General features: G+C 48.1%; 1 protein-coding gene across 2 annotated transcripts in view; it reads left to right on the forward strand.

Moving 5' to 3' along the window:
* Positions 1–19,319, forward strand: part of LMX1A (LIM homeobox transcription factor 1 alpha) — a 165,733-nt gene extending 146,414 nt beyond the window's left edge. For both annotated transcript variants that reach the window (XM_017345718.3, XM_051858425.2), the window contains exons 5-9: positions 6,208–6,380; positions 10,081–10,158; positions 11,504–11,573; positions 14,482–14,652; positions 17,262–19,319. In XM_017345718.3, the coding sequence (XP_017201207.1) occupies positions 6,208–6,380; positions 10,081–10,158; positions 11,504–11,573; positions 14,482–14,652; positions 17,262–17,422 (653 nt within the window). In that variant the 3' untranslated portion in view covers positions 17,423–19,319. The remainder of the gene's footprint in view (positions 1–6,207; positions 6,381–10,080; positions 10,159–11,503; positions 11,574–14,481; positions 14,653–17,261) is intronic.
* Positions 19,320–19,745: the final 426 nt, after the last annotated feature.

Below are 19,745 nucleotides of genomic sequence, written 5' to 3' on the forward strand. Positions count from 1 at the left end.
TGAACCCAGGACTCCAACCCAGGACTCCAAAACAGCATCTTAAGCACTGCATCAAACACCCACTCCCCACAATCATGGCTACTCCCTTACCTTTGCGTCTCCTTTCTTCATTAACCCATCTGGCTGATCCAGTCTCCTCTTTTCAATATGCTCATGTCTTCACTTCTGCCCCCTGTCGTGCCTGAAGAGCCTAACCATGCACTATTTCAGGGTCTCAATTGCCTCTTCTTGATGACTCTCTCTCATGCAGTGCTCTGTTCCTTAAGAGCCAGGATTAGTCTCACTTCTTTTCATCCCTCCACAGTACACAGAACAGCAGTGAGGGCATCATGGCATGCCAGGAGGGTTTAGATTTGAGGAGCCTTGCACCCTTCCCTGCCCCCATTCATGTCTCACCTGTGTGCTGTGAAATGTTTTCTCTTTTTTTTTTTTGAAGATTTTTATTTTATTTATTTTGAAAGGCAGAGTTACACAGAAAGAGGGAGATACACACACACACACACAGATCTTCCATCTGCTGGTTCACTCCCCAATTAGCCGTAACAGCTGGGGACTGGGCCAGGCCGGAGCCAGGAGCCAAGAGCTTCTCCCAGGTCTCCCATGTGGGTGCAGGGGCCCAGTCACTTGAGTCATCCTCTGCTGCCTTCCCAGATGCATTAGCAGGGAGCTGGATCAGAACTGGAGCAGCTGGGACTCGAACCAGAGCCCATATAGGACACGGCAAGCAGTGGCTTTACCCACTATGCCACAGCACTGGCCCTGAAACATTGTGTTTTACCTGGCTTCTCTCTCCTTTTCTGCCTGGCAACCTGCATTCACCTTTCATGCCATTCACTTCCAGCATGAGTGACACCTGTGCTGTGTAGCTTTCCCCATGCCCCACCCCTCACTCCTCTGAGCAGAGTTTGCACTGTGTTGGTGCTGGGTCTTTCTTCTCTCCTATTCGAGGTCTCTAGGGAGACAGAGGATGAGTCTTCATCATTCTGTATCTCAGTGTGTCCTGCGCAGAGCCCATGGCAAATGCCTATTGAGTGTGTGATTAAAGAAGCCTGTTGTAAGTCAGATTGAGGTCTGAGTTGAGACTGCCTCGAATGACTATGGCTAAGAAAACTCCCAACAGTAGCTAGATGGACTCTGCTTGCTACAGAACTGCACTGTTGCCTCTTGGGTTTTCAGTGCTGCTCTGAGTTTGTCACATCCTGAGCTGACCACTGTGGTTCTCAGGGTGAATGGAATTCCAGTCCTGTGGTGCAGGGCAGGGACTGAAAGAGCTTCCTCCACACCCTGTCCTCATAAATTCCTCCCTGTTTCTTTCCCTCTCCCCACAGCAAATCCCAGCCCCTTCCTCTCCTCCTGCAGCCCCAGAGACGTTTATGAGGCTCATCACTGGGGAAGCATCCGAGGCCCGTTCCTGCCTCTCCTTCCCCTCCCTCACCCTCGCCTCCTGGGCCAAGCTCAGACATCTCTTGCCGTGTTTATGAGCCTCTGGGAGGTTTCCAACAACGTGGAATGAATCTACAGGGCCCCACAGGTAGTGCAGCTCCGTCTCAGAGCCATAAACCACGGCTGGGGCTTTCATCTGCAATTGCTTATGTCATAAACGAGTGGGAGGGATGGCAATGGGGGAGCAACCGCCCTGAACCACTCCAGGTTTTTTTTTTTTTCCACAAGAAAAGGGGAAGAAAGGCCCTGAGAAACATGTTCCAACTCTGTGCCAAGCCAATTCATGTCACTCTGGTAGGAGACCCAATCTCTGGGCTTCCCCGCTAGCAGTCAGATTTATGCCATGCTTGTGTCCAAATGGCCTCCAGGGATGCAGACATTTGTTGCTGGAGAGCGGCAAGTGGTGCTCCTTTCATCTCTGCTGAGGGGTGTCAGCCTGAATTATGAGGGCTCGCTCGGCTTGCATCTGGGTGTGGGAGTCTCAGGCAGCAGAGAGGGGCCGCCACTCCCTCCGCTCAGCTCCTCCACTGCTTTCAAGCGTCTCTTCATCTTCTGTTCCCCAGCACTCCTGCTGGTTCCGGGAGAAATCTTCTGGCTCCTCTAGAACTTTCCCTTTCCTTGTACAAAGTGACAAGTGTCTATTTCAGGCACTGCACAGTTTTCATGGAGAGGTTGGGAGTTGAGCCAGGCAGGTCTGCCCTGTTGAAAGAGAAGACAGAAGCCCCTGTGGGTATTCCAGAATCACTTTGAAAGTCCTTCCTCTGACCCCCACTCCCCACCAGCAAGTCAAGGTCCGACTGAGTGAGACCCACGATATTGACATGCAATAGACAGAAGCTGGGTGGTAGTTAGTGATGGCCCAAATCTCTGTTGCAGCTGGGTCACAGCCCCTGTCTGTACCTTGCAAGGTACAGGAACCTCTGTCACTCTGACCTGCTGGGACACCTGAAATTCCATGTTGGTGACTGCTTGGATGGAAGGCTTTCCTGCCTGATGTATCTCTGTTGTTGATCATGGGGACAGTCCATCAGACCATGCTAACCACTGGCTCCACAGTGCATCAGATGAGCTGTGCTTCCAGACCCAAAGTCAGAGCCCAAAGAATGGGATGTGGGATGAGCACGTTTTGATAGAGAACAGGAAGTAGGAAGAGTTCTGGGGCAGGGGGCAGGAAACTATGGTGTGCAGCCAAATCTGGCCTGGTGCCTGCTTTTGAAATACAACTCTAGGGGAACATAGCCATGCCAGTGCACGTGGTCAGTGGCTGCATTCATGCTGTGACAGCAGAGTCGAGTAATTGCCACGGAGACCAGGGACCTGCAGACTGAAGCCTTCACCATCTGACACGTTACAGGGAAAGTTTGGAGACTCCTGGCCTAGAGCATGAGTGCTTCTTGGAAGGCAGCAAAGGAGACTTGCAGAGACAGAGGAGAGAGGGAGATACTGAACAACAGGTGGGGAAAATCAGAAGGAGAAAGGGTATTCAAACAGTAGACACCCACTGGAGGAAAGTCACCCATGGTCCTTCCCCTTCCTTCTCCCAAAGACAGATGTGTTTTCCCTCCTGTCGTCATTCAGGGGTGTGGAAGGGGTGTGTGGGCAGCCACCTGCCAGGCTTTCTGTCTTCTCTGGAAGTGAGTACTGATGGCTGGAAGAGAAGATGACATCCCTGGGTTCATGATGGAAATGTTTGCATGCCTTAGGCCAGGCTGAGTGCAGGCACAGCAAACCAAGAAGTCCAGGGCCCTAGCCTTCCTGTCTCTGAACACACTTCAGGAGTTACATCTTCTTCCTTAATCAGCCCCAACTCTCCCCTACCTCTCTCCCTCTCCCTATCACAGCACTTACACACTTGCATTCCACAGCACTGACTCTCTTGTGCTGGCTAGGGTCATATCTGAAAACACAGAGAAATGAATCTTTGCACTGTAAAACCTGAACTTAGTGGGTGGGTGTTTGGCTTAGCAGTTAAGAAGCGGGTTGAGGGGCCGGCGCCACGGCTCACTAAGCTAATCCTCTGCCTGTGGCACTGGCACCCCGGGTTCTAGTCCCAGTTGGGGTGCTGGATTCTGTCCTGGTCTCTCCTCTTCCAGTCCAGCTCTCTGCTGTGGCCTGGGAGGGCAGCGGAGGATGGCCCAAGTGCTTGGGCCCTGCATCCACATGGGAGACCAGAAGGAAGCACCTGGCTCCTGGCTTTGGATTGGGACAGTGCGCCGGCCGTAACGGCCATTTGGGGGGTGAACCAATGGAAGGAAGACCTTTCTCTCTGTCTCTCTGTCTCTCTGTCTCTCTCTCTCTCTCTCTCTCCCTGTCTAAATCTAACTGTCAAAAAAAGAAAAAAAAAAAAAAGAAAAAAAAAGAAGCGGGTTGAGGTCCCATGTCCCATATCGGAGTACCTGGTTTCCATCCCTGGTTCCGGTTCCCCATCCCAGCTTCCTGCCAGTGCAGGCCCCAGAGGCAGCAGGTAATTGGGCTCCTGCCATTCATATTGGAGACCTGGGTTGTGTGGCTTCTGGCTGCAGCAATGGCCCAATCCTGGGTTGTTGCAGGCATTTGGGGGATGAACCAGAAGGTGGGAGCTCTATGTATGTCTCTTCATCTCTTTTTGTCTGTCTCTCTGTCTCTTGAATAAAAAGTAATTAAAAAAATAAAACCTAGACTCAGATTCCTCATTAATATGAGACTACTAACTGAAAACATGTGTCTAGGACCAAGAATACATCTTTATGTTGAAATAATAATATTTACTGAGCACCTAAGTGCTAAACCCTTTGCATATACCATCTCATTTAATTCCAACAACACAGATACTTTTCCCGCTGAGAAACCAGTCTTAAGAATAGATTCAAAATTACACATGATGACTGGCAGGGCCAAGGTGAAGCCCATCTTTGCTGACTCCAAAGCCATGCTTGTAGATATCACTCTGCCACCTGGCTTGCCTGGGTGGGATCAACATGCAAGAACCATTTGCATTATTTCAGGTTTTGCATTTTCATCAGTTACCTTACTGTGAGTTACCAATATACATTTGTGTCACCTTCTGTGATGAATGACTGCAGAAAAATCAGATGACTCCCTGGACATTGCCTTTACCATTTTATTGATGAAGATACAACATTTACGGACATACCATTATTGCATTGTAAAGTATACTGCACAGTCGTTCCCTCTTATTCACAGTGTTGCTTCATGTGATTTGTTCCCCACATTCAACTGTGGTTCAAAATTTTTAAATGAAAATTTCCAGAAATAAGCATTGTTAATGTTTTATTACAGAATATTGTTATAACTGTTCTATTTTATTATGTTATTGTTAATATATTACTATGTCTAATTTAGAAAAAACTTTTAAAAATTAATTTATTTTTAAGAAATACAAATTTCATAAGTACAACCCCTTCTCCTCCCTCCTCTCCCCTTCCCAGTCTCATTCTCCATTAAGATTCATTTTCAATTTAACTTTGTACACAGAAGATCAACTCTATACTAAGTAAAGATTTCAACAATTTGCACAAACACACACGCACACACACACATACACACGGAACTGTTTGAGGACAAGTATCACAGTAAACTCTGATAGTACAACTAATTGAGGACAGAGTGACTCCTGTTGTTAATTTAACAATGAACACTCTTATGTATGATATATAACTGAAACTTTAACATAGGTATTTATGTATAAGAAAGAAACAATATGTAGGATTTGGTACTTTCTGTGGAATATCTTAGAATGTGTTCCCTTTGAATGAGGGGGAACTAGTGTATTTTTGAAACCTTTACATTTATTTGCTTTCATTTTATTTGGAAGTCAGGGAGATAGACAGACACAGAGAGATCTTTTGCCTCTTGGTTCACTCCCCAAATGCCTGCAATATCCAGGAGTAGGCCAGGCCGAAACCATGAGCCAAGAATGACATCCAAGTCTCCCAAGTGGGTGGCAGGGACCCAAGCACTTGAGTCATCATCTGCTGCCTCCCGAGTGCCAGGCCCAAGACAGAAGCCAGGAACTCCATTTGGGTCTCCCAAGTTGGTGGCAGAGGCCCAAAAACTTGGATCATCTGCTGCTGCTTTCCAAGGCTCATTAGTAGGGAGCTGGATTGGAAGCAGAGCAGCCAGGACTTGAACCAGCACTCCAATATAGGAGGCTCGTTTCCCAAGCTGGGGCTTCACTCACTGCACCATAGTGTTGTCACCCTAACTATCATTTGTGTCTTCCATTCTCTACTATAGGTCATTTCATACTAGTCCTCTATGGTATTCTGAACAGTAATATTTTTTACTTCCTGCCAGTAGCTAGAATTTCAGACACAGTGTCTTAGAAATTTTGCATAAGTGCTTCAGGTCTTGTCTTGAGCAATGTCATCTAGGAAATAATATTAACAACAGATACTTACTGAGCAATTCTTGTAGGCCAAGCAGCATTCTGAGTGCCTAACTGGTATCAACTCATTTAATTCTCATGACAACTCCAGTGAAGGCAGTTTTCTTACATGGTTCTGCAGATGAGGAAAGTGAGTAGCAGAGAATTAAGTAATTTGCCTAAGGCCAGTAAATGTGTAAAGCCTGAGGTGCAGAGATGGACTTTCTGGTTCCTATCTGGGATTTTGAAGCCTTTTTCTTAGTCCAAAGCTGGAAATTTTCAAACCAGTATCCCAGAAAGCCATCCTGGAAAGAGACCCAAGTGCCTTGCTGTAGAATCACAAATAGCTCCAGGAAGTGGCTTTTGGGGGCTTACATAATTTTTTCTGCTTCTTTTAGGCAAAAGTGATGATGAAGAAAGTCTTTGCAAATCAGCCCACGGGACAGGGAAAGGAGCCGCTGAGGATGGCAAGGACCACAAGCGCCCCAAACGCCCCAGAACCATCCTGACAACACAGCAGAGGAGAGCATTCAAGGCCTCCTTTGAAGTCTCCTCCAAGCCCTGCAGGAAGGTACAGGAGGGGAGATGAGAAGGAAGGGCTCCAGGCCTCACTTCTCTGTGTGCACCTGGACTGCTGTGGGACATCAGTGGGCATTTGAGGGGGTCAGAGTGGTGGGGAGGGCTGTTCAGACAGAGCCTGCGCAAGTGGACCTGGGCCCTGTTGGGGACTCCAGAGATCACAAAGCTGTGGCAGGGTTGTAACAGACACTCCCTATTCTTTCATGTGTGCATACTGACTCCAAAAGGCCCCTGGTTCACCCCTTTCATTTCATGTAGAGCAATGGAATGATAATCATAGTAGGTGCCAGTGTTGCTGTCCACCGGGATACAAAGAGCTAAAAAACACAGTGGCTGGCAGGGTCTGGTTGGTTCCATTTGGTGTGTTGCTTTGGGGATCTATCCATGTTGGAATTCACTCCTCTTGGTTGTGGAAAGGTCCCACTGCATGGATATGCCCTAGCTTATTTGTCCATACACCTGCTGATGGGCATTTGGGCTGTGTGTGCTGCCCAGGGATGTTACAAGTAGGGCCAGTGTAAACATTCATGCAAAAAAATTACAATGGCTTAATGAGAAAGGAGTTTATTTTTTTCTTATGTTACTGTTCAGAGGTGAACAAACCAAGATTGGTGGCTGTGTGGTCAATAACATGGGTCCTAAGAACTGTTTCACTTGTCACCATTCTTCCAGTCACCAGGATAGAGAAGGAAGAAGTGGAGGGCAAGAGGCTGCCTTGTTAAGGTCAATTCCCTTCTACTTGTGAGTTGGCTGAACCATAGCCCTGTGGCCTTCCTGCAAGGGAAGCTGGGAACATGAGTCTATGTGGGTGGCCACATGCTCTACTAAAACTTAGGGATTCAATTACAGACACAAAGAAGGGGAGAATGGAGCTGGGCACAATTATCAGTCTCTGCTACAGATAACTGTGCCCATTGATTGAATGCTGGCCATTTTTCAACTGCCCACCCTATGCTGGAAGTTATCTTTCATACAATAAAAAGAAAGCTTTCTTTGCTGAAATTCATAAAGGCAATATATTTTAAGCAGCTTAACATTGTTTTCTCTGCCTCCCTTTCCCTGCATGTAAACTAATACCCAACGTCTTAGGGGCCCCTCCAAAATGTTTATTTGCTACTCCTGGGCTGAGCTCAGGTTAGGTTGTCCCACTGTCTCCTGTTGGAAATTCCAGGCTGAAGGGGCAGTGCCTTCTTGGGGCATGTTGTTCACATGCAGATGGCAGAAAGCCAAGAGACCATGTCAAGGTTGTAGCCCCTGGGGAACCCTGCTGACAGGCACACATGCTCCGTGGGCCATAACTGGTGATGTGGTTTAGCTAAATAAGGGTGCAGCAGTGACACCCCCGAACCTCCTCCCCACAAGGACACAGGAGGGAAGGATAGGGACTTGTTGGCCAATAGTACAGTCTGCCACAACTTTGGACCCCTGATGAGCTTCAGCTGCAGAACTCTTCCTTTCCCCACCCTTGCAACCCCATCTACCCCAGGGCAGGTCCTGCCGGCAGGTGAAACACCCCAAAGCAGGCAAATTGCTACCAGCTTCACTGATTCACTTATTCTGAATGTCCTGAAGTCCCAGCCTCTCCATGGTCTGGTGCTGGCTGCTTGTCCCCAGATAGCTTCCAGGTCATGTGTGAGGAGGTGTGTGTACATTGAACTTTAACACTGAGGAAAGAACTCTGAGGACTGTAACAGGGGGTCAGCCAGGAGCCACAGGGCAGGGAGAGGTCATTTGTGTATAGGAAATTAGGCAAACTTTGGTGGAACAGGTGGCTTTGAGCTGAGCCTCAGAGGCATGGATAGGGTTTCAGCCAGTGGAACTGGGGCTACTGTGTCCATCCCTGGGTTAGTCGGCTTATCAGAAGGCTGTGTTTCAAAAATCTAGTGTGATCATCCCACTTCTCCCTCGTTTCCACCCCAGCAGCATAATAAAGGTGAAGTATTTCATGTGCGTTCAATTCAGGTATTTATTCCAGGAGCTTTTGTTTAAGATTTATTTTCATTATTTGAATGGCAGAGCTACAGAGAGGCAGAGGGAGGGAGAGAGAGGTCTTCCATCCACTGGTTCACTCCCCAAATGACTGCAATGGCCGGAGATGTGCTGATCCAACGCCAGGATCCAGGAGCTTCCTCTGGGCCTCCCACCCAGGTGCAGGAGCCCAAGCACTTGGGCCATCCTCTGTTGCTTTCCCAAGCCATAGCAGAGAGCTGGATCAGAAGTGGAGCAGCCAAAATTTGAACTGGCACCCATATAGGATGATGGCACTGTAGGTGGAGGCTTTACCTACTGTGCCACAGCACTGGCCCAGGAACTTTTTAATTGTTTCTCCTGTATCAGACCAAGAGGGTGAAGTGTCCCTTGAGTCCATTCCTTATAGTCTGTGTTTCTTGGCCCCTGCCTGTCTTCCCAGCTTACCATGTGCCTGTCTGCTTGGCAGATGTTTTTGCTTTTTTTTTTTTTAATTTGAAAGGCAGAGACAGAGAGAAAGAGATCTCCCATCTGTCGATTCACTTTCAAATGCTTCAACAGCTGAGGCTGGGCCAGGACAAAGCCAAGGAGCCAGGTACTCCATCCCGATGTCCCACACAAGTGGCAGGGACCCGTGTACTGGAACCTGCTGCCTCCCAGGTGTGCACTAGCAGGAAGCTGGAATTGGGGAGGAGCTGGACTCGAACCCAGGCACTCCACATGCCAAGGAGAGTTGACCTCTATGCCCAACACCCGTCCCTGGGTGACAGATGTTTAAACACAGCTCTTCATGCTCTGGTTCCCCGTCACCCTGTTGCATCAGCCCCAGTGCCTGTGCCTGCTTCAGAGTTGAGTGCCTGGCCTTGCTATATTCCATGTGGTCTCATCTTACTCCCTTTGGGGTAGAATTCACCTGGGGTAGCTGGGAATGTGAGTATTCATAAACACCCACAGTCACTTGAAACTGTGAGGGCTGGGGCTGGCGCCGTGGGTGGCTCACTTGGTTAATCCTCTGCCTGTGGCACCAGCATCCCATATGGGTGCTAGGTTCGAGTCCCAGTTGCTCCTCTTCCAGTTCAGCTCCTGCTGTGGCCTGGGAAGGCAGTGAAGGATGCCCCAAGTGCTTGGGCCCCTGCACCCACGTGGGAGACCCTTAAGAAGCACTGGGCTCCTGGCTTCGGATTGGTGCAGCGCCTGCTGTAGCGGCCATTTGAGGGGTGAACCAACTGAAGGAAGACCTTTCTCTGTCTCTCTCTCTCACTGTCCATAACTCTATCTGTCAAATAAAGAAAAAAAACCAAACTGTGAGGCCAAAACAAAAAAAGTTCAGGTTTGATGAATTTCAGAAAGAGAGTTAGAGAGAGCTATGTCTTTTGGGGGAGTGATTTTCACTCTCAGTTCTCGTTGAGGAGGTGGATGCACATGCTAAGGTCTGAGGACTACTGAGAAGCCTGATTTCCAGGGTGAGCGAAAACCTGAAACACCCTGCGGGAATGCACCTTTAAGTTAATGATTGTTCTTGGTTTTTTTTTTTTTTTTTTCTTTGTAACCTGGTGAAGGACTGTCTATATCCAAAGGGAAGTGGTTTCAGGTGTGTGCTGAGCACCAAATATGAGTCAGCACCTATGAGAGAGGTGGCCTGTTGGTCTCCCCTGCACTACCCACTCAGGCTGTGTCTTGTCACCTGCCCATGTTTCTGTATTTCTATGTTCAATTCTTTCAAGGTGAGAGAAACTCTGGCTGCAGAGACAGGGCTGAGTGTCCGTGTCGTCCAGGTGTGGTTCCAGAACCAGAGAGCTAAGGTAATCTGCTTATTACTTTTGTCTATCTCTGGGTCGCTGCTTTCTTACAGTAGGTTTCTTGCTGTCAGGTTTTCTGACCCGAGCCCTTCTGATAGCATGGTTCCTCTGATCTAATAACCCCATCAGCAACCATTATTTCAGCCACAGCAGCCTTGCAGAAGGGGAGATAAGGCATTTGTTTTAGTGAAGGGGCTTTTATTTTCCTCGTGGCCATGACTGTGAAGCTGTGTGAATAAATGTGTCTCTGTATCTCTTAGTGAGAAGCATATTCTTTAATTTACATCTGTTTAACTCCAGTACCAAAGTTCTTTTGAAATGTCAAGGAAGTGTTACAACTCCGGTAGCACCTGTGATGGGCTAGCACAACCCAGGCATGGGGCACCACCTGCCTCCACTCCCTGTTCCCAGAGCTGGCCCCACCTACATGCTCCCAAAGCATCATGCTGTGCTCCGTATCTTACCAAGGTCTCTATGCGCCCATCACAGTCTTTGCTTTAGACCTTCCATTAGTCCTCTGCCTGCCTCTAATCAGGATGTGTGTATCCTGAGACATGTTCTCTGGGTCCCTGACCTTTAATGAATGATAAATTATGATCTTATTGTTTGATTATGATCATTAAGGTAGTGTTTCCCCACCTGCAACCTCAGAACACAGCTGCTGGTATGGACTGCAGGATTCCCGGTGCAGTGCATTTGAGAGGCCGCTTAGCCTATGAACTCACAAAGCAGAGAAGGGTACTTGCAAAGCTCTGGGAAAGCTTGCAGTAGGGAAACATCTTTAAATGTAGTGCTTTCTCCACCTACACACACAGACACACACAGACACACACACTTTCAAAGTATGTGTGAACATTTCACAGAGCCCTAATGTTCCACAGAGCACTGTTTGAGAACCATCAGGTTCAAATGTTTCCTTAGGAGACAAGAGGCATGGATTGCCCTGTAGTTGTCTCAAACACAAAGGCCGGCAGATTAGAGGAGAGGGAGGGAACCAGGTGCTTGGCCTGCCCCAAATCACATGCTGGTCTCAGCACACAGCCCCACAACTAGGCATGGCCGCCGATCCTGGTCCTGCATTTCCGAGTCAGTCACGACAGTTCACTGTTCATGCAACGGCAAGTTGCACCTTTGCTTCCCGGCCATCTGCAGAGCAGATGAGCCCTCAGCTGTGCTGCCCGTGACTTGAGTTCCTCAAGTGTGGCTCCTTTACTGAGTAGCAGCTGGGAAGCACTCTGCTTTGTGAACAAGCCCTCGCGAAGGCAGGTATCTCTTCCTGCCTCCCCCTTACCATGTGAGCCTGCTGCCTGTCCCTTGACTTCTAATCCTCTGGCCCTCTCCTCCTCAGATGAAGAAGCTGGCCCGGCGGCAGCAGCAACAACAACAGGATCAGCAGAACACGCAGCGGCTGAGTTCTGGTAAGTTGGAGACTCCTCCCAGCTAGTCCTGGCTGGAATCCTGGCCTCACCTACCAGGAGCCTCCAACTCCGTAGTTCCTGTGCTCACTGCCTGAGATGATACCTTCAAGGGAGGATGGAGCCATGAGGACCCTGTGAGAGGGTTGAGGACACTGAGTTTCAGGCTTGGAATTGCCATTTGGAGGTGGCACCTACTTTATCCAAATCCTTCTCTGGCCTGGGTCCTTCCACAGTGTCAGGGCAATGAGTCAGACCTTGCACAGAATCAAAGCTCCCATCTTTTCCAGTTGTGTTGGTTCATTTGCTGTGGTTGTAAATAAATACCTAAGGCTGAGTACTCTCTAAAGAAAAGGGGCTTATTCACGTCACAGTTTTAGAGGCCCATCTGTGTGGCCTTTTATGAGGGCTCTGTTGTTTATGTCACAACACCCAGGAGAAACAGAAAGGGAAACAACCACCTGCAGAAGAAGAGGCCATCCCATGGCGAGAGAGAAAGCCCGAGGTTTCAGGGGTCAGGCTCACTCTTTTATAACAGCTGCTGCTGCTGCTGGTTCTTCTTCTTCCTTCTCCTCCTCCTCCTCCTCCTTCTCCTTTTAAAGATTTATTTTAGTCATTTGAAAGGCAGAGTTATAGAGAGGGAGAGATCAAGATCTTCCATCTGCTTGTTTGCTCCCCAAATGCCTGCAATGGCTAGGGCTGGGCCAGACTGAAGCCAGGAGCTTCCTGTGGGTCTCCCATGTGCAGGGGCCCAAGCACTTGGGCCGTCTTCCGCTGCTTTCCCAGGTGCATTAGCAGAGAGCTAGATCAGAAGTAGAGCAACTGGGACTCAAACCGGTGGCCATCTGGAATGCTGGCATCACAGGTGGCAGCCTAACCTGTTCCACCGCAGCGCCAGCCCTAATAGCCCCTTTTTACAAGAACTAAGTCACTGTGGGAGATCAGCATTAATTCCCTTTGAGGGCCATGCCCCCAGTGACCTAATGACCTTGCACCACTCTTAATATCACTAGGGATGAAGCCTCTAGTACATGAGCCCTTGGAGGAAAAACCACATCCAAGCTATAGCACCAAGTCCTCCTTCCATGCTAATCACTTTAACACAGGACTTCCCCCTTTCCAGAATAGCATAAAATAGTAAAACAGTGATACTAAAAAGATCATCACCTTCTTTATAACACACTTTTAGGAGGGAATCTTAAAAAGAATTCATGGAAAATAGGTATTATGGAAAAATTATGGATTTCAATGTCTTTTTTTAACACCAAGAAAATCTTATCTTTCAATTCATTTTTTTCCACAAACTTTTGGATGCATCCTGTGTTAGAACAATGTAATTCTTAAAGAAAATATACTTCTTCACTCAGCCATCCAGGAACATTTCTTGAATACTCCATACTGTATTTTAAGTGCAAATACATCACCTGGGATCTTGGTAAAGTACAGATTTGGATCCTTAAGTTCTGCATTTTTAACATTCCCCTGGGTGATGCCATTGCTGCTGGCCACGGGACCATACCATGCCAGTTGTACAATGTGACGCTGGTTCTTGGGCCCCTCGACAGAGCCCTTTATTTTCATATGGACCTTGCCTTGTGCTTGACCCCTGAGCTAGGCTCAATCTAGAATTTGAGCCCCATATCCAGGAGTTCTCTTAGCTTCTTACCCCCTAGGCTAAATAGTATTTTAGCACCAAGGTAGCTACAGGGAGAAAAGAATTGAAACTAAGACATGAGTGTTGGGCAGGGTAGAGCAGCTGAGTCAGCAGATCTGGATTCTGCCCTCAGCTCCACTCCCAGTGCTGTTTGATTTGGGACCACCTTTTCCATCTACTTGATGCCTCAGTTTATTTGTCCCTAGGATGGAATAATAATACTTGATAGCCCTATCTTGGAGGGCCCAGATGAAGTCCAAAAAGGGTTAAAGACACGAGAGGGCCTTAGTAAGAACTAGGCACGTTGACTCCATGTAGGCTAACAAGCTCAGACGGAGATGAATGCATCAAGGTGTTACGAGAACACAAACTCAAGGGGCTTGGGCCTGTGTTAAAACTTTCCAAGGGAACTCCTAGTGTAGACTGAAGAAAGCAGAGGCTGGTGGGAAAGTCTCTGAGAGCTAATGGAAAGAAGGCTAGAGAACCACAGCAAGATATGGAGGTAACAATCGAACGCTTCTTTTCTCATAACATTCTGTATACAAGCAGAACAATTATAGTCACAAAGCACATGCACCCCATTTCATGGAATCATCATATTATCCCCCAAGGTCAGCCGGCCAGTGTCACAACTCCCACTTGACTGATGCGTTCATACAGGGTTATTTCTAGGGGGATCTCTATATTCATCCACTCTGGAAGCTTGCACACATGTGTACAGCATCAAAATCCTTTGTTTAAGTGCTATATTTCAAGGGTGCTCTCAGTTCAACTACCCAGCAACCACCATCACCCCTCTTCTCCAAGGTAAAGAAAGGTCTTTGATAGGGTATGGGCTGGGAAGCACTGATGTCACCTCACCCATTTCCATTTTATAAGGGAGGGAACCAGGACCCAGGGAACTGAAATTACCTAGCCTTGATCCCCAACCTGTGGGGGCACTCTGTGGTTCTTGTCACGTGGTACCTGTACTGTTGTGTAGCTGCTTCTGGCACTGAGTAGATCTGGCCTAGAGTGTGACTTTTGAAGGCAGGTCATCAAGGACGTGGTGTCTTCCCTGTGTTCTCTCTCGGCTCACTCGCTCTGGGGGATGCAGGCTGCCAGATTGTGAGAATGCTCAAACAGCCTGTGGAGAGGTGCACACGCTGGGAAAGGGTGAGCACCTGCCAGTGAGGATGCTCAGTGGCCCTCTGTGGTCTCTCAGCATGGGACACTGGACTGCACACCGAGTCACCTGCCTTCTTCTTTGCCCCACAGCTCAGACAAATGGCAGCGGGAGTGCTGGGATGGAAGGGATCATGAACCCCTACACGGCCCTGCCCACCCCACAGCAGCTGCTGGCCATTGAGCAGAGTGTCTACAGCTCCGATCCCTTCCGACAGGGTCTCACTCCACCCCAGATGCCTGGAGACCACATGCACCCCTATGGTAAGAGGTTCTCAAGCCCCATGGGGCCCTCTCACAACTTGCTAGTGTGAGTTTCTCCTCTCCCAAAGACATCTGTGCAGTTCCTAGCTCTACAAAGCAGAATAAGTGTCCTACAAAAAACCGCTAGATTCCCTCCTACATGGGTAACCGATGGACACAAATGGCTTACCAAAGAAAAACCCATGTACATATTTTGTATGCCTCTATTGATTACAGTTTTCTAAGCATTTTTTTGTTAGTTTTAAGTAAGAAGTTGTGCTTTCATTGGGCACCTGAAGCTTGTGGTTGAATTCCACAACTTTCATGCCAGGTACCAATTTACATATTTGCAGGGAACAGTAGTGCTGACACAGGCAGAGGGCCTTAATTAAGCAAACATTTACCTAAAGAAATGAAATACATGAAAGCACAGAAGACAGATTTTCTAATTGGATAGTCCTACTAGTAGGGGCTCTAATTGTATGAAACATAAACTGTCTTGTAAAGTGAAAAATATCTTTCCTGTGTTCACCCCTCTTGAACTGGGTTGATTTAAGTGCTGTGTGTGTACATAGCTGAGCTTCCACCACTTGCCCAAATTGCTATGTAAGCCAACAGACAACAGCTGGGGTCTGGAGAGTCGTGTGGGGTAGGGTGAGCTGGTGAACTCGGGAGTGAAGGCTCAGGTTCAACCTCTGGGCCACAATCTAGACTACTACATTTTTATACAGAGAAAGTCCCTGGTGTATGTAGTGAATGGAACACATTGATCTATACTGTGTCATTTGTGATAATGTACCCTGATAGCTAAAAAATAAAGTTTTATTCAGCAAATCTTCAAGGCATTAGTATCAGAGACATATGCCAAAGCTCACAGATTTTGTCAGATAACTTCTTTTTTCCTTCCTTTTAAGAAAGTTCAATTAAAATCACCCTTCCTTCCCACATCACACATTCAGCAGCCATTTTTTAATGCCTTGGCAGTGTATTTGTTGACCAACCTTATTAATTCAAAGACCTGTAAATACACATGTGTATGGGATGTCTCTGGTGACATCTATCCTGTACACTTCCTTGGAAGACTCAAGTCATGTTTGAATCATTCTTCACTCCATAGCTATAGGAAAATGAGGCAAACAATTTTTTTTTTTTTTGTCAGGCAGAGTGGACAGTGAGAGAGAGAGACAGAGAGAAAGGTCTTCCTTTGCCGTTGGTTCACCCTCCAATGGCTGCCGCGGTCGGCACGCTGCGGCCGGCTCGCTGCGCTGATCCGATGGCAGGAGCCAGGAGCCAGGTGCTTTTCCTGGTCTCCCATGGGGTGCAGGGCCCAAGCACCTGGGCCATCCTCCACTGCACTCCCTGGCTACAGCAGAGAGCTGGCCTGGAAGAGGGGCAACCGGGACAGAATCCGGCGCCCCAACCGGGACTAGAACCTGGTGTGCCGGCGCCGCTAGGCGGAGGATTAGCCTAGTGAGCTGTGGCGCCGGCCAGAGGCAAACAATTTTTTGCAAAGTCTGAAAGTGTGGGAGTCTCAAGGATTCTGTTACATACAAAAGCCCTGTGATGAGTCCTTTAGCAAGATGATTTTTTTTTTTGACAGGCAAAGTGGACAGTGAGAGAGACAAAGAGAAAGGTCTTCCTTTTCCATTGGTTCACCTCCCAGTGGCCACTGCAGCCGGCGTGCTGCGGCCGGCACACCGCACTGATCCAAAGCCAGGAGCCAGGTGCTTCTCCTGGTCTCCCATGCAGGTGCAGGTCCCAAGCACTTGGGCCATCCTCCACTGCCTTCCCGGGCCACAGCAGAGAGCATGACTGGAAGAGGAACAACTGGGACAGAATCCAGAGCCCTGACCGAGACTAGAACCCAGGGTGCCAGCACCACAGGCGGAGGATTAGCCTATTGAGCCGTGGCAACGGCCAGCAAGAAAGGCCCATGACAAGTTTTATGAGCTCTGGTTTTCCCCTGCCCTGTTTACTTGAAGTGGAGAGGTAAAACGCACTGCTCCAAGTCCTGGTTGCAGTGGTCCCTCAGCTATTTCACAGAAGGCCCCGCTGGCTTCTCCACAAGGATGTAAATTAACTGAGTGCAGGATCCTGACCTTCCTCTGCTCTGCAATACAAGTCTGGGAAGTAGCCGGCATCAGGGTACATCAGCTATTTGAAAGGATAAATGTTATCATGGGAGGTTTCCTTAGCCTCACTCAAACTGATGTTAGTTTTCTTACCATCCTCCTTGAAGAACCATTTTTGAGGCCCAAGTCCTGGATGAGCTCTCTCCTGTGGCTCCATCTCTAGTGAAAGTCCTGCCTGCACCCACTGCTCACTGTCTGGACATCGAACATTTGCTTATGCTGCCCTCAATTTAGCACCGTGTCGCATTTCAGTTTGTGTTATTTTCACTTGTTGCACTTTGGACACAAGTACTACAAAGAGGCTACAGAGCCCAGGATGATGACCCACTCCTGGTTTTCTGCGTAGTTCTCTTGCATACCCCTACCTGTTCCCCAGCACCCAATCGACAGTTTCACCTGGGGGATGGACCGCTGTTGAATTCAGCTGTATTTCCTAAATCTAACATGAATCACTTCTTCCAGACGTCTCCTCATGCCAGTGTTTTATTTCCATTTCAGGTGCTGAACCCCTTTTCCATGACCTGGATAGTGACGACACCTCCCTCAGTAACCTGGGTGACTGTTTTCTAGCAACCTCGGAAGCCGGGCCCCTGCAGTCCAGAGTGGGAAACCCCATTGACCACCTGTATTCCATGCAGAATTCTTACTTCACCTCTTGAGTCTTTTCCTAGAGTTCCATGGCTAGGCTCCCATGTGGAACAACAACCACAGTTTGGAAGGGGTTGCTGGCTTGTGGACAGGAGGCTAGGAAAGAGGTGGGCTGGGGAGGGAGTTTTGTTGGAGATGCTGTTGTATAATGATATGGGGTAGCTCAGCATTTCCAAAGACTGAATACATTATGGATTGCATAGTTTAATGTTTCTATTAAGAGTCTTAGCATTAGAAATGAAGATGTGTTTATCATTAAGGACAGGGACTTTTAATATAGATCTTCTCATGCAAACTAGATACCTAGGGACTCCTAACAACTTCCCGCCATTTTGGGGAAGCTCTTGTCAAGAGGTGCATATGTCTATCCACCTACACGCCATAGGCAGACAGATAGATAGATGTGTGAGTGTGTGACCTTTCATACTTTATCATCAAAGTTTATTCCTAATTATAACAGACACCAACTGTACAGCAAAAGTAACTTTATTTTCAGTGTGAACTATATTTAAGGAAATGCTTGATGCACTTAAGTTATAAAATGAGATAATTTACTTTTATAAACTTTATTTTTAGTTTGAAGAGACTTGTCGGCAGGGCAGAGGGGGCCGCTCCACCCAGCCCCGTAGCTTTGAGTGCTTGAGTTTATTCTGTCTTTAGAGTGTCATTGAGGTCTGGAAGGCAACTGTAGGTGGCTGATAGTGTTCTCTTGTGGATTTTTGCTCACTTGGGGGTTGAATTACTGGGCTGGGGTGGGATGGAGCAACCCCCTATCATGTTCTTGGAAAATGGGAAGCCCAGACTCTTGGGCTTGCTTGTCAGTTCTGACACATGGTTGTCAGGCAATGTTGGGAAGGTTGGTTCTGCCCTTGAGTTTCAGCATCTGCAAGTGAGGATGAGGCTAACAGTACACACCTACCTCACGGGGGACCCCAGAGTTAGTTCACCCCCAGGACACATGGGCAGAGCTGAGACTGATACTTGATGTTGGCTTCAAATGCACCCACACCATTCAGCAGGCAGAGCAGGAAGGCAGCACTGCCTTCCAGTTCCCTCTGTACTGCCTGGGCTGGCAGGAACAGCAGCTGGGGCAACTTGGGGGATGCCTCATCCTTCAAAAGGAGAAGGGGCTAGGCTGAGGGCATGGAGAGGGCGTGGTAGTGATAAATTATGGCCTCAGGGCCTGATTTTTATTTTTAAGGGATTATTATTAAAAAAATAAGGAAAATCTGATGATTGTATGTGGCCCAGATAGCCTGAGAGATTTGCCATCTCAGTAGAAACATATGGTTGAGGACCCATATTGTAGAGAGTCCTGTTTTTCAACAACCTCATAGAGCTCATGGAGACAGGGAAGCCCACAGAGAAACCCAGAACTCTTCCTCTGGGCTCACTTGTCTGACCTGGAGCACAGATTACCCAGCAGCCATTGTACAGGCAGCCAGTTCTATACGCTGATCTCCCATTGTGGTGCTAGGAGGGGACCTTCTGTGTTGGGAGTCCTCTTGGGAAGCCAGAGTGTGTAGGTGGAGAAACAGAGGGTCAGCTTGGACTTGTCTCAGAGGGGCTGTGACAGGCTTGGTCTCACCCCTGGGGACGTCATCAGAGTCTTGAACTCAGCGACACATCCCCTCTACTCTCTGCAAGGCTAGAGGGATCATGTCCCTTATGGTAGAGTCTGTGTTGTGTGATTTTTGTGCTCTTGTTTATAATTTATGCAAACCACCAAGAAACGCAAATCAGTGTGATGTGTGGAAATTATGCAGCTGCTGTGTGGCTCCGCAGGTTACTGTGGTAAAGATCAGTTGGAGAATGTAGCAGATCCTATGTGAGTGAAAATGAATAGAGATCCTTATTCCACTCCTTAATGGCAAACCGAAATGAAATTAAAAACCTCTTACAAATGAACTGTTGTTTATTCAGGGCTGGGATGATGGGCAGACAACCAGGGGCACATGATGGGTTTTGTCTTCAAGCTTTCAATGAATGGAGAGAATGGTGGCAGCAAGGCATACAGAGAAAGGGGTCCTCCACCTTCAGCCAGATGAATGGAGATCCCAGTCTTCACCACACCCCCACAGAAGCGGGCACTGAGATCATTTCATCATCACCATGGATGGCATTTGTGGCAGGGTGTTTTGTACCATGCATTGCATGAACATGTGCTTGGAAGTCAGAGCAGAGTCATGGGGCAGAAGAAAAAGTCCCCATTCAGGGCTAAAGGCAGGTGCCCAGCCAGGTTAGGAGAGCAGAGCTGCAGATGGTGGCTCCATGATAGATTCTTCCAAAATTCTCAATGATTTAAAATTTTTATATTGTTTGAGAGATTGAGTG

The sequence above is a fragment of the Oryctolagus cuniculus genome, chromosome 7, assembly GCF_964237555.1.
Source record: "Oryctolagus cuniculus chromosome 7, mOryCun1.1, whole genome shotgun sequence".
Taxonomy (NCBI): Eukaryota; Metazoa; Chordata; class Mammalia; order Lagomorpha; family Leporidae; genus Oryctolagus; species Oryctolagus cuniculus.